Source organism: Aethina tumida, chromosome 2, assembly GCF_024364675.1.
Source record: "Aethina tumida isolate Nest 87 chromosome 2, icAetTumi1.1, whole genome shotgun sequence".
In the NCBI taxonomy this organism is placed as follows: Eukaryota; Metazoa; Arthropoda; class Insecta; order Coleoptera; family Nitidulidae; genus Aethina; species Aethina tumida.
In genome coordinates, this window is record NC_065436.1 from 1464553 (window position 1) to 1479860 (window position 15308).

General features: G+C 33.2%; 2 protein-coding genes across 10 annotated transcripts in view; one reads left to right on the plus strand and one right to left on the minus strand.

Annotated features, from left to right (window-relative positions):
- Positions 1-115: 115 nt before the first annotated feature.
- Positions 116-5013, minus strand: LOC109601895 (zinc finger protein on ecdysone puffs). 2 transcript variants are annotated; one of them, XM_020018191.2, is made up of 8 exons: positions 4865-5013; positions 4689-4712; positions 4362-4626; positions 4069-4122; positions 2891-3288; positions 1060-1657; positions 442-1001; positions 116-368 (listed from the first exon to the last, which is right to left on the minus strand). In XM_020018191.2, the coding sequence occupies exons 2-8, from the start codon at positions 4706-4708 to the stop codon at positions 266-268; spliced, it is 1998 nt and encodes a 665-aa protein (XP_019873750.1). In that variant the 5' UTR covers positions 4709-4712; positions 4865-5013; the 3' UTR covers positions 116-265. The 2 variants fall into 2 exon arrangements, with proteins under 2 accessions (XP_019873750.1, XP_019873751.1); XM_020018192.2 differs by lacking the exon at positions 4689-4712 and having other exon boundaries at positions 4865-4997.
- Positions 5014-5766: 753 nt separating this feature from the next.
- LOC109607528 (protein phosphatase 1 regulatory subunit 12A-like) overlaps positions 5767-15308 on the plus strand; it is a 31801-nt gene continuing 22259 nt past the window's right edge. For 2 of the 8 annotated variants that reach the window (XM_049963457.1, XM_049963454.1), the window contains exons 1-3: positions 5773-6295; positions 12729-12978; positions 15114-15276. In XM_049963457.1, coding sequence (XP_049819414.1) covers positions 6047-6295; positions 12729-12978; positions 15114-15276 — 662 coding nt within the window. In that variant the 5' untranslated portion in view covers positions 5773-6046. Of the gene's footprint in view, positions 6296-12728; positions 12979-15113; positions 15277-15308 lie in introns of all 8 variants that reach the window. The other 6 variants (XM_049963455.1, XM_049963452.1, XM_049963453.1 and 3 more) reach the window with 5 other exon arrangements.

Genomic DNA, 15308 nt, shown 5'->3' on the forward strand with positions numbered 1-15308 from the left:
TGTGAACTATTTCAGAGTAAATTTCAATTTGAGCCTAATAATATTTAAATTAAATTTTACTTTACTTACCGTTGGAAAAATTAAAGACTTACTTAACGAGGAAGTAAAATACCAATTAGAAATCGAAAACTTTATTACTAATTAAACAATAAAACTATTCTTATTAAAAATGGCGACATAGATACATCAAATTATTTGTAACATATTACAAAACACAAGTATGTATAATTCTTAAATTACACGAATACAGCTACAAATTCACAAATTATTTCTTCTCTTCCTTAATTTCGGCAACCTTTTCTGTTGCAACATCCTCCTTCTTTTCATTCTCCAAGTTTTCCTCTCCATTCTTCTCACTCAACTTAAATCTGCAACAAATATTTTATTATTAAATACATATTTTGTCATATAATGTGACAACAACAAAGTTTAATTAATTACCTATCATATCGTTCCCCATTCATGTGAGAATCATCTTCATCTTCATCGGAACTTTTGGCGCCGCTTTCGGCTTCAGCAATAATATCGCCCAAATCTTTATCGACATCCTCCCAAATCTTATCTTCAGTCGCCTCCTCCTCTTCCTTGGACGTACTGCCAATATCATCGGACTTGTCATCTTTGGCCTCCTTGGCCTCCGCATCCTCTTTCTTCTTGGCCTCTTTCTCGGCCGTCTCCTTCTTCTGCAGTTTCTCGGCGCGTCTCTCCAGATCCTTGAACCTAACATACCTGGACATGTGCACCTTCATCTTGCAGTGCCTTTGCAAAATCATCGTCATCTCCGAATCGTCGGCGCGTGGCAAGTACATCTTGCACAGCTCACAGTAATGAGCCTCCACCTTGCGGATCTGTTCCAGACCAACGTTCACCACCTCCTTGGTAGCCTCCTCTTGTTTGGAGTCCGCCTCGTCCACGTCACCCACCGAATCAATGGTGGTGAAGTTCTCCAAATCCTCCACGTCTGAGGCTTCGCTGTTGCTGTTCTCAGTCCTTTGCTTCCTCTGCCAATCAACACAACAATTAATTTCAAGCCTGAATAAAAACGCAGCGGATAACTACCTTGATGTGCTCGATGGAGCAGCAGTGGCTCTCATAGATCATCGGACTCTTGAACGTGATATTGCACACCTTACAGTACGGCATCAAGAACTTCTTCATGTTCTTATGCGCCTCCGAACTTTGGTGCACCGACTTGCGCTGCTTGTAATTCAGCTTGCACAACGGGCAGAAGTTGGTGCGCGGCTGCAGGTCGTCGCTGCTCTTCTCCAGTTCGTTCTGCGTGTTCCTCTGGGCCTGTCGCATCTGCGCCAGGATCGACTTCTGTTTCATCGCGATCTTGCGCATGGTGAGCACGTGGACGCGCGAAGCCAAGTGCATGTCGTACTTCCTGAACGTGAACGCCTTTATGTTGCAGTGCGGGCAGCATAACTTGATGTAGCTGCGCTTCGTCGGCGGACTCTTCTCGTCCTCCTCGGCGCTCTCGTCGTCTTTGTCGACGGTGTCTTTCTCCTTTTTGACGCTCGGCTTGTCGTCGTCGGTTTTAGGCTCCTCCTTGACTTCTACGTCCTCTTTCTTCGCGTCTTTGGTCGACTCCTTTTCATCGTCCTCGTTGATCGAGGTGTCCTTGTCCTTCTTTTTGGAACGGCGTGCGATTGCACTGCAGAATTCAAAACGGCATTAACTAGTGAACGATGAATTTCATCAAGCCCTAGTCCCACTAGTTTATATTGATTTTATTTTTACACGACAGCTCACAGGCCCAAGACAAATGGTCTATATTTTTACTTCTAATTTTAAAAGTTTAAATATCCTCTTGATGACTAAATGTTCAAATTATCCTTGAAAAAAATATATTTAATTAATTTTACAGCCTATGAGATAATAACAAAGAATAAATATTACGATAATATTCTGTGATTTCATCTCACAATCAAGAAAATTAATTAATGTATCTATTTCTTGATCAAAAACTTGAACAGTATGACATTTTTGCCTGATGATTATCTATAAAACATCTAAATGTTTAAGTTATCCTTGAAAAAAATATATTTAATCAATTTTACAGTATGTGAGACAATAACAAAGAATAAATATTGTGATGATCAAGAAAGTCAATTAATTAATCCATTTCTGGGACGATAATTGATCTGATTATTTAAAAAATGTTTAATAAAATATTTGTCATTCATTTTATAGAAAAAAACGAAGAACTTTTCAAATTACAAGAGGATATCAACTAATAATAGAAATCAAAAAATACGCACTTGAAAGCTTAAATAAGAAACAAAAGCTCCCACCCCCAAAAATCGACAAAACACAAAGCCAAGTGCAAAATAAGTGTGGAACTAGAGCTCGGTGCTTCCCCAAATCCTGTCCTCAAACGAACTCGTCTTCCGTTCAGGTGTAACAAACAAATAAATCAAATAAACATTTAAAAAAAATAAAAATTAACAACAGGAGCATGTAAACAATAAACGGCAATCACAGGTGAAGCAAATCGAGGTGGTCGAGGACACGCACACTCAACGGCACATGTGTTTATGTGTCTTGTGGTCTGTCCATGCAACTGTCTCGTTCGGAATTTCGCTTCTTTCTACTAAATTCTTAGGGCAAGTACTCCATTAGGTTTTTTTACTTATTTTCTCCCTCAAATAAACACTCCTTTGGTGTTGTCCAACGCTTAGGTACACAAAAATGTAGTTGAAGTAAAAAAATTACAATCTTACTTGACACATTGTTGTTGTAGTAGTAGTACTAGGTAGATTTGTTGTAGTTGTAGTAAAGTAGTAGTAGTAGTAGTAGTAGTAAAATGGTGCGCAATAGAAAGTGCGCACGCGACAATACGATTCGGATTTCCGTTCATATTTTTATATATTTATGCATAAATTACCTCCTCAGCTTGGATATCTTTAGCCTCCTGGCGAAGTCTGACGCTCGCGGCACGACCCGCTTGCGCACCGCGTACGAACTGTCTAGGAGACGGCGACGGGGCGGCGGTCCGCCCGGTCCCCTCTCGCCGCCTCGCGGCTTGAGCGAGCGGGCGGACGCGCTACCGCGCGTGTTCAGCCGCCCCCTGTAGCCGCCTCTGGGCGGCGGGGGCGGACCAGACGGCCGGCGGAACTCGTCCCTTGTCCGCGACATCGATCCGGAGGAGTGGCGGTCGCCCGAGAAGCTCCTGCGCTCCGAATAATCCGTGTAACGGCCGCCACCGCCGTAGCCGCCGCCACCACCTCCTCCTCCTCCACCGCCACCACCGCTTCCATAACTATCGTGACGTGAACTAGGGGCCTGTTTGGACATAAGTAACAAAAGTAACATCATTCATCAGCATTTTTGGTTGCATTTTACTGTTTTTTATTTTTTTTTTTGTACTAATTGGGTTTTTTTACTATCGAAACAACCCTCAGATAATCGCATCTATTGGGCAATCGGATTGTCTCATTATCTTATCTGAACTTTTCTGCTGGTCCCTTTTTTAATCACACACAAACAACTATGTAGTGTAGGAAAGAGTGCGAGAGAACATCTTTTAATGTGCTTACCCTAATTTATTGCTTTTCACGTCACGTAACCACAAAAATTCTTTCAATATTTTCCCATGTCCATCCTCCATCCAATACTTACCAGGAATATTCCTCATTCTACATTAAAAAATTAATTAATTAACAGTTTCTGCCATTGCCAAAAAGATTTCCATGATACATTCGAATAATCACATCAAAAAACTGCCTCGGCCCAAAAACCTAGACTACACAGCCGTAATCATTAATGGGTAATAATTAGGACTTTTTTCTATCCACACATCTGCCAAATTTCTGTAACACCTAGGTTTTGGTTTTGATCCTCAGACTGTCAAATCTACTGGATCACACGAGACAAATTTGCACTTTTTGATTGAAAGGCCAAAAATCTGCCAGTTGCATAGGGTAATTTTTTTAAAAACAGGTTTCAAATCCTAATCTGTTGCATTTTGCATTTAATCTTGGTTATTTATGGGTTGTCTGTTGGTTTTATGTTTGTTCGATAAGAGACCTGCAAAAATTAGTGGTTTATCTTAAAGATTTATACCTCTACACGCAAGCGTTTGCGGTCTGGCGATCTGTCTCTTCCGTAACTGCTGTCCTGTAACAAAATATTTGTTACAACTTGGGTTATTGACTTTAATTTAATTATTTAGGAATTTTGTCATTACATCTTTTATTTATTATGAGTCACAGCCTATAATAAGTAGTCTGTTAATTCTCTAGTTTGATAAAAAAATCTTTATCTATGATCAACACAGCCGTACTTGAGCAAATACATTTATAATCAAACAATGAGTCGAACTCAAAGGTCACGATCTAGGACTAGTCAGGACTTACCCTATAGTTCCTCCTGTAGTTGTCGCCGTGTCCCCTGGAGCCGCCGCTCCCGAACCTGTCCTCTCCGAACTTGCTCCTGTTGTCGTACGGCGAGGGCATGGACGAGTTGCTGAACCTGCCGCCCCCGCTGTTGGAGCGCGGCGAGTAGCCGCCGCCGCCGCGTCCGCCCCACGGCGAGCCGCGCGACGATCCCCTGTACGAGTTCCCGCGCGGCGAGAAGCCGCCGCCGCGTCCGCCCCGCGTCATACCGACCGTCTGGCTGAAACTGTTAGTTTGGGTTTGTTAGGTGGTGTTGTTGGGGTTTGTCTGATGTCGCGCAATGCTCACCTAGGATTGTAGTAACTCATCGCACTGAAATACAGACAAGTTTCAGTACGGGGATGGCTCACGCACACGCACGCACACAATCACATACACAAGCGACGGTCAGACGGAATAGCCACGTTAACGTCAGTGGTGATCTGATGTTTGGTGGACAGGTGCGTAATAAGGGTGCGACTTACCTTGGGTTGGTGCTTCGCTTTGGGGTCGATAGGGTGCGATTTGCTGGCACTTTGTGGTTTGTTTTTTCAATTTGCGGACACCTACCACTCAAGTCAAATGTATCCGGCAAATGGCGTCTATGCTGTGCAGGACGGCAACCTTTGTGACGAAATTTATGGTGGGAAATTTAAAAATACTTGTACCAGTAAAAAATGTATTTGTAAGTGTTTAATGTTAATAAATATACACATACTCGAAAAACCACAAACTTTATTGTAAATATCCATGTGGGTTATTATAAGGAAAATCGGAAAATAAAATATACATTGTCCTGGAAAAAACATTCTTATAAATAATTTTTTACAATTTGTTTTTTAAAAAATTGTAAATTTATGCTATCAGCATTGTTTGGTTGAAAACTATCTTTAAAATATTTAAATATTTCTACATTTTTGAAAATATAAAAAAACTATGGTGGCGCCATCTACATAATGATACGTATGTAATTTATATCGATATATTGTTTATACTAAATATTATGCAAAAAAATGCCTACCTTTATTTATTAGGTATTAACAAAGCTGTAAAAGGGTTCTAATTTTATAATTTTTTAGTGTAATTTTGTGGAAAATTGTGTTTACATGTTCTACCATTTTTGAAATTATTCTTTTCAAACTTCTATGGTGGCGCTGCATTGTTAATTTTGCTATTCGCTTTAAGATGGCGCAGCGATTTAAGTCTTGGAATAATGTGATTAATACCTAAAGAAAAATTACATAAGATTGAAAATTGTTATTTACAACAATCGGCTTGTTTCTTTTTAATTATCGTATAAATTAAATATTTAAATATTAACTATTGGAATATTAATTTAAATGTCAAAACTAGTAAGTGACTCGAGTCATTAGAACTACCTTTTTTATCATGTGTATTTATTGTGAAACATTGACAATTATTAATAATGTATCAATTTAGGGTGTGTTAAATAGATGTACAGATAAAGGGACGGTGTTTATATGATACTTTAATTAAAGTAAAGAATAATAAGTGAGATTTTTTTATAATATTTACAAGTAGTGCGGATGAAGGTTATCGGCGGCAGATGTCGCTCGCGCGTCCCTATTTTACCAACCGCACCCTCAGCCAAACAGAAAAAGAATTTGGTTACAATCGTGATGGTGGCCATAGTGTCTTAAATAACCATGTCGCTGGAGACCCGGTCGAATTCAGCGCTCTTCAAGAGGGCCGAACAGCTGAAGCGTTGGGAGGAATCGGACACGAACCGCGAGCCGCCCGTGCCCAAACAGAAGTCGCGCAAGATTAAGTTCTCGTCCGGATGCGTGTTCCTGGCCGCCTGCGCCTCCGGGGACAAGGACGAGGTGCTGGGGCTGTTGCAGAAGGGCGCCGACATCGACACGGCCAATGTGGACGGGCTGACCGCCCTGCATCAGGTCAGTGGTGTTTGTGGCCGCGTACCCTTTTGGGCGATCCACCTGTGGCGATACGCGACTCGCCGTCACGGTGCCCTCGATCCAGTGACGTAAAGTGGCGGGTCAATATGGCTGCGACAGCTGACCGATTCCTTTGCTTTCCCGTCGATATTTTCGCCCGTGCCGTCCTGGCTGATGGGCCGATGTGTTTTTCGTACGGGAATAATGCTCATATTTGGGTTGGTAACGCGTCACATCATGTAAATAAACATGTCGGAAGCTGTCATTAAGGTTTCATGTATGCAACGTTTATTTTTCTTGTGGTTATCTAATTACTGCTTTAATTACGCTTCTTCGTTTGACAATTGTATGGTTACACTGTTGACAAATTACCAATGGACACTGACACTCTCCTCACATTGTTGACGTTAGTGTTCAGTTCATGAAGGAATCGAAAATTGAGGAGCTTTAATTGTGTAAACAACTGAAAATTTGCCTATTGACTCGTCACTTTATATAAATAAACTTGTCATAACTGTTATAAAAATTATGCTTTCGCTACAATTGTTGTGATTATCTGTTTCAATTACACATCCAATTAGATACTTGATGAAATACATCATAAAACTGTTATCCACCTCAAATTGGACGGTTTTAAACATGTTATTTTATATTTTACACAATATTTTAATACTTATTTGTGCATTTACAAAGAATTCCTGGTAATTTTCCAAAAAAATTAATTATTATTGCTCTTAAACAAAATTAAATAAACATACTCATATTTGGCTTTAAATACATATTTTGTACGTTTTTTCTGAAAAATCACGATATCATGATACTAAAGAAATCGTTATTTTTAAGAAGAAATTGATGTCCTCTGAACAGTTGTTAAAAATCTCAAACAATTTGCTTGGACATTTATATTTAAAGTACAAAGAGAATTTAAAAGATTACATTGTGTAACGTATAAACGTAAAAAACGATTGAAAAGTTCATTAACTTTTCGATAAATTTTATTAAACCTTTAACACAATGTGGTCGATAAAAAAAAAATTTATTTTCCTTAAATTGGACGATTCAAAACATGATTTATACAATTTTTTGGTATTTCTTTGTGCATTGTAAAAGATTTCCTGGTAATTGTCTAGAAATTATTAATTATTATTACTCTTAAACAAAATTAAAAGAATATAACATATATATTTTTGGATTTAAATTTTTGTAAAAAATCACATAATTTAGTCGTATAGAAATTGGACAATTTTTATTAAAATTACAAAGTTTCTGTTGTAAAGTTTATTGACTTTTCGATAAGTTTGACACTGGATGGTCGTTAAAAAATAAACAATTTATTATGAATTATAACAATCAGAATAAATATTGCGACATATGTTGTGCTCTTGAGAACTGTGTAAAATCAATTCGCCCATTAAAATCAACGTTAATTAACGATTAATTAATCCGTTATTGATCTTGTATAACAAGTGGGTGATTAATTAATCAAGCATTCATGTGGAAAATGCATATTTACAGTTATGTGACGAAATACAAGTGAGACAAATAATATAGCTAAATTTCATGTGTTCACTTAAAACATTTTGAAAAATATATAATATATTCACACCTACATATAAATCTTCATAATTTAAACCTCACACGTTTTTGTTATTTTTAAAACGTTTCACATTATTTATAGTAAACAGATTCGACATTGATAAAATTATAGAAACGATTTTGTTTGGGCCATTCAAAAATACGTGGACGAAATATTAATAATCGTTATCTTTCTTGTAATTAAGTAGGTGGACGTGACATATGTGTATGTGAACACCTATTTATATTTATACAGGGGTGAACAGAAGAGAGATTCATTTTTTTTATTATTGTGAGAGTTGTAATTTTGTGGAAAAGGAAGCAACGGTATTTGTAACAGGATAATTAAATAGTAATTGCACGTTATAATAACACAATTTTTCTAATTAATTAAGATTTTATGCAACGAAATTTCATGCTGTGTGCAATTAGAAATTACACGTTCGTGGTTGGTCTTAATGAATATTCATCGGATTTGCTGCTGTAAAGTGTAATTTTAATTTATGATTGAATAATAATTAATATCTTCTTTTACAGCATTAATTTTATGTTATTTCTTATGTTAATAATTGTTATTTTTATATACTTAAAGTTTAGAAAAATATTTCCAGTACAACTAATTTATAAATTATAAATTTGGGTTTAAATTTTAAGTTATCAATTAACATATCTAAAATATGCGTCACAAATTATCACTCTAAATATTTGAGCGCTTCACTAATTACTAAATAGTTACAACATTATAATATAAACAAAATTAGTGAATGTATTTGTTTTCACCTTATTACAATATATTTGTTCATATTAAAACCCTTAATCAATTTCCATTTATTTATTCGAATTTTATGGTAAAAAATAATTATGTAAATAGATTTTTTAATAATTACAAAATTATTATATTATAATCTATCTTTGAATTAATTTATTATTACTATTTAATATTATTATTTTCTAATGTATCCTCTTTTAAATTATAAATATATTACAGAATTTTATTATTATTATTTAATTCTTGATTTATTCCTTAAATTTTTCTGTAAAATTTTTAATTCTTTCCTAAAAAGCATCCGATTTTCATATTTAATGGTTACTTTATAATTAAAATTGATTGATTCAATTGAAACTTTATTGCCGTTATTTAATGTTATTACTAATTTTTTATTGAACCAAATTATGATATAAAATACAGTTCAAAAATATTATTTAAAAAAAAAATTATTATATTAATTTTAGATTTATTTCATAAATTTGTCTGTAAATCTTGTAATTATTTCCCAAATTTCGATTCTTGGTTAATTTAATCCATTTATAAATGAATTTATTACCACTATTTAATATTATTATTAATATTTTATTAGGCTAAATTATAATTTTTTAAATTATGATATAAAATAAAATTTAAAAATATTATTTTAAAAAATTTTTTTATTTTAGATGCATATAAAATGAATTTTTACAAAATTTCATTATTTTTAAATATTAATTTTAGATTTATTTCATAAATTTTTCTATAAAACTATTTATTTATACCTAATTCAAATAATAATTGAATTTTATATGCGTTGTAAAGTAATCTTGTAAGCAGATTGATTAATTCTTTGAAAATTATTCATTTTATTTAATTTCTCCGAAAGTATTAAATTTGAATATATTCATTTAATAATTTTACTTTACTAATTAATTAAGTTTTTGCTAATGAGTTAATTTAATATTTAAAATTCTTCAAGTTTATTTATAATTATATTAAATTAAATGTTGTCTTGTTAAATACTAAAATTATAATCTTAATTAATTAATAATTCTTTCAAGAAAGTCAGTTCATTGTAACAGATGCTTTCTCAAATAAAAAAATTTCTTACATATTAATATAAACAATTGTTGTAAATTGTTTTACTAGTTAAGATATAATTAATTATTAATTTCCCCTATTATGATGTTTATTTTACTTATCATTTATAAATATGTTATTTTTACCTTTTTATAAAATTTAATTAATTATTTTTTAATAGTTTTTTATGTGATATTATCTATAGTCCCTAATCTAATTCTTGTTCCCTCGTATTTTCGACGCGTCGACGTGAAAAAATTATTAATATCCACCGACTAATTTCGAACGCGAATCGCCTATAAATAGTAGGTTCGATTATTCCGTTCAGTTTTACACACACTCACACATATATTTCCTTTCAAAATTCCGTGCCATAATTTTTCCAGTCGATCCATTTTTATCTGCGCTTGTTTAAACAAAAGATATATAAGTCGCATTTATTTAAAATAGGAAAAATACTTTTAATGTGGATTTGTTTGAATACCATAGTAATTTATAATACAATAATTAAGTTTATTACTTCTAAGATGAGCCTAAAACAGGTAAGAATAGGTAACAGTCGAAGCGTTTAAAATCTCCAGACATGTGACCCCAAAGTGTAGAACTAACCCAAGAATCTCAAAGAAGTTTCATCCATCAACATCAAGTGCCTTCAATAGTCACTAGTACTTTCAGCAGTCTTCGTTACTTTAAGGAATCCTTGTCACCTTAAGGAAACCTTGTTATCTTAAGGAATCTTTGTCGCCTTAAGGAATCTCTGTTACCTTAAGGGTCCCTTGTCACCTTAAGGGTCCCTTGTCACCTTAAGGGTCCCTTGTCACCTTAAGGGTCCCTTGTCACCTAAGCAGTCCTTGTCACCTAAGCAGTCCTTGTCAACTAAGCAGTCCTTGTCAACTAAGCAGTCCTTGTCACCTAAGCAGTCCTTGTCACCTAAGCAGTCCTTGTCACCTAAGCAGTCCTTGTCACTTAAGCAGTCCTTGTCACTTAAGCAGTCCTTGTCACTTAAGCAGTCCTTGTCACTTAAGCAGTCCTTGTCACTTAAGCAGTCCTTGTCACTTAAGCAGTCCTTGTCACCTAAGGAAACTTTGTCACCTAAGGAAACTTTGTCACCTAAGGAAACTTTGTCACCTAAGGAAACCTTGTCACCTAAGGAAACTTTGTCACCTAATTCTTCTAATTCCTCACCTTCACCATGGACCCCATAATGTACCCCGTGGTGGACCCCAAAGACCCGGTCATGCTGCGCCGCCTGCGCGTCTGCAACCTGTCGCCCCCGTTCTTCGTCGTCGAGGACGGCGAGCGACGTAAGGCCGTCATGTGTCGCGTGTGTCGCTTCTGCCTGTACCTGCGGAACGACCGCCAACAGGGCGCCATCCAGTGCAAGCGTTGCGGTGAGGTGACGCCGCTCCGCGAACCTACGGGCGACAAGATGTATATAAAGTGCACGTGCAACGGGCTGCTGAGGTGCAGGCGGGACGCCCGCAAGATCACGTGTCCCCGCTTCGATTGCAAGCAACCCATCAGGATATTGCCGGACGTGGAGTTGCCGGACTCGGGTTATGGGACCATGTTCACCAGCGTGAGCCTGATGATGATGTTGTTTGGGGCTATCAAGAGGTACAACAGGGAGATGTCCGACTGATCTATATTGTTATTAAAAATATTAATTTTTTTTATTGTAATTTTATTATAATCATTATATATATATTACTAAATATACCTTAGTGATTAACGAGTATATTGTTGTTTTATTTATTGTGAACCTAACACAATATTTAGTGCATATAATAATTAAAATATATAGTAATAAATATTTATATTACTAAAATTTTACTTTAAATTCCTTCTGATATTTTCTTTTTCTTTTAAAGCTTTTAATATGTCTAAAATCCAAACATTTTTGTGATTTTTTACAAATTATTAGACTTTTTCCATATTAAAGTGCTCAATTTTATTACACAATGTTCAATTTTTATTTTTTCTTTGAATTTTGAAAATATATTCATGAAATTTTATTATTTTATTTAATATTTTCCTCTTAATTTCTATTTAGAACTTAAAAATTTTATATGTATTTGATCAATTTCATTTGAAATACTTTAAATAAAATTACTGAGTGTGAATTATCCCACAATTCGACTAGACTTAGAATTTTTTAATAGACAAAAGATATTAATATTAATTAATTGTCTAAAAACCTAAAATTTTTGTGATTTGTTACATGAAATTATTAGTTTTTTTCCATTTTAAAGTGCTCAATTTTATTACACAATGTTCAATTTTAATTTTTTCTTTGAATTTGGGAAATATTTTCATGAAATTTTATTATTTTCTCCTCTTAATTTCTATTTGGAACTTAAAAATTCTATATGTATTTGATCAGTTCTATTTGAAATGCTTCAAATGAAAATACTGATTGTGAATTATCCCACAATTCGACTAAGCTTAGAATTTTTTAATAGACATAAGATATTAATATTAATTAATTGCCTAAAAACCTAAAATTTTTGTGATTTGTTACATTAAATTATTAAATTTTTTTCCATTTTAAAATGTTCAATTTTATTACATAATGATCAAATTTAATTTTTTCTTTGAATTTGGGAAATACTGAATGAAATTTTATTTTTTTTTTTAATTTTTATATAAAACTTTTATTTTTATTTGTTTCAAATTTATTTTTTATACTATATTATTCTTTGTTTAAAAAGTTGTAACATTTTAATCAATTTTATTTTTCTACAATTGTCTTTAATTATGATTTTGTTCTCATTTGTTCCAATAAAAATCATTCTTACATCGAATGAATTAATTAAATATATTTTGGTAATGTGAGTTTCCGATGCAAAAAACGATCGACCCGACAATTGTGTTTCCGATATTTTTAACTCGATTCAGAAATACACTCAGACGACCATAATTAGAACAGTTAAACATAAAATACGTAATTGCAATTGGATTTTTCTATCCGTCACATTCGTCCACATTTAGACAAGTAATTTTAATTTTATTTATACACCTTGTTCGTAGGCATGCATCGACGACAACCTCGACATGGTCGAGTTTCTGGTCGAGCACGGGGCGGACGTGAACCGCGGCGACAACGAGGGCTGGACGCCGCTGCACGCCACCTCCAGCTGCGGCTTCCTCTACATCGCCAAATACCTGGTGGAGAAGGGCGCGAACGTCGCCGCCGTCAACAACGACGGCGAGCTCGCGATCGACATCGCAGAGGATGATCGCATGAAGAACCTGCTGCAGGACGAGGTCGACAAAAGAGGTGGGTTTTGATTAATCGATGCCGATTTCCTGCATATTTTTAGAACGCTCTGATCACGTCGAATCGGGATTTCGGTTGCGCAACGCGACGCGACGTTTTCCCTGATAATGCAACGACTGGCACGTGCATGTAAATAATGTATCTGTTGGTTTTTGTGTTTTTTATTTGGCTGTTGAGTCACTGAGCGAAAAATGGTGACTGCAGATTGTTTGCAATAAGTTACAAAGTCTAAAGATTGTCGATTTGTGCGTTGGAGTCACTATTTTCTGATGATTACTTATCAATTTTCACTGAAATTTGCTCACTAACATATTATTATTTATTTGAATTGTCATTTTATAATATTTTTTAATGAGATAAAAAGTACCATTGTACTTTTTAACTGTAAGATAGTTACTAGATCATACTTATTTTTAGAATTCTCAAGTTATTAATTATTACATTATCTTTTCCTTATTTTTATATACATAGATAGGAAATTTTATTATAGTAAAATCTCTATGTTTGTTTAATCTTATCAATCTTTTAATGAATGTATCTGTCTTTTATTTTATTTATGGTTTTTGCTAATTTTCAAATTTATCTTGTTAAAATCTGAACGTGTGATTAATCTCATAATTCTTTCTAATGAATTTATTAAACCTATTTGATTTTATTTATTTTATCAACAAGTAAACTCATTTGTTCCCATTTAAATTACAACAAAAATGTTGTAATAATGGAAAATACAACATAAAATGTATAATTTACATAATCTTGTTATTATTTTTATTAATTTTAAATTTATTTCTTAAATTTTTCTTTAAAACTCTCTCAATATTTTGCCTACAAATCAACAAATTTTCTTCTTAAATGCATCTCTTTATCTTAAAATTGAATAAATTTGATGGCAATTCTCTTAACACTCTAAAATTATGATAATTTTGAAATTTTTTTGCTAATTTTCAAATTTATCTTGTTAAAATCTGAACGTGTGATTAATCTCATCATTTTTTCTAATGAATTTATTAAACCTATTTGATTTTATTTATTTTATCAACAAGTAAACTCATTTGTTCCCATTTAAATTACAACAAAAATGTTGTAATAATGGAAAATACAACATAAAATGTATAATTTACATAATCTTGTTATTATTTTTATTAATTTTAAATTTATTTCTTAAATTTTTCTTTAAAACTCTCTCAATATTTTGCCTACAAATCAACAAATTTTCTTCTTAAATGCTTCTCTTTATCTTAAAATTGAATAAATTTGATGGTAATTCTCTTAACACTCTAAAATTATGATAATTTTGAAATTTTTTTGCTAATTTTCAAATTTATCTTGTTAAAATTTGAACGTGTGATTAATCTCATAATTCTTTCTAATGAATTTATTAAACCTATTTGATTTTATTTATTTTATCAACAAGTAAACTCATTTGTTCCCATTTAAATTACAACAAAAATGTTGTAATAATGAAAAATACAACATAAAATGTATAATTTACATAATCTTGTTATTATTTTTATTAATTTTAAATTTATTTCTTAAATTTTTCTTTAAAACTCTCAATATTTTGCCTACAAATCAACAAATTTTCATCTTAAATGCTTCTCTTTATCTTAAAATTGAATAAATTTAATGGCAATTCTCTAAATACTCTAAAATTATGATAATTTTGAAAAGTTTTGCTAATTTTAAAACTTAATAAAAATCTCGATATTTTGCCTACAAATTAATCTGTTAAAACTATTTAATTATATTTATTTTATTAATAAATTGTTATTTTAAATTATATTGTGATACACGTTTTCATAATTATATTTGATCAACATATTTTGGCCAGGTACAAAATTGTGTTCTTACGTAACAAATAAAAACAAGCTCTCATAAAGATTTGTCTCATTCTATATTTCCAAATTTATCTTTTTAACCACTGAGAAAAAAAAAATAATTATCATTTTTATCTTATATTTTCTATAACAATGCCAACAAATTGATAATTATAGAATATTTTAATGAAAGAGGATTATTCCATATCGACGTCATTAATTGGTATTAGTTAATAAAAACTTAATTGGTCAATTATTTAAGCGAAATATTCAATTTTTACTGTAATATGTACATTTTTTAAACAAAATTTTGTTCAGGTATCGACTGTGATGCGGCCCGCAACGAGGAGGAACGCATCATGCTGCGGGACGCGAAAGAATGGCTGGCGACGAAGAGTTCACAGGTAAACCACGCACACCCCAAACACGGCGCCACACCATTGCACGTGGCCAGTGCCAAAGGATATTCGGACGTCATCAAGTAGGTGTAAATGACCAACATTTCATCGACCT

Bases quoted from the DNA above. Each gene is read 5' to 3' on its own strand.
- LOC109601895 (XM_020018191.2), bottom strand. From the start codon at position 4,708: ATGAGTTACTACAATCCTAG. The intron at 4,123-4,361 runs GTAAGTCCTGAC...ATTTTGTTACAG, and splicing joins ACTACAGGAGGAACTATAGG to GACAGCAGTTACGGAAGAGA. The intron at 369-441 runs GTAATTAATTAA...TATTTGTTGCAG, and splicing joins AATGGGGAACGATATGATAG to ATTTAAGTTGAGTGAGAAGA.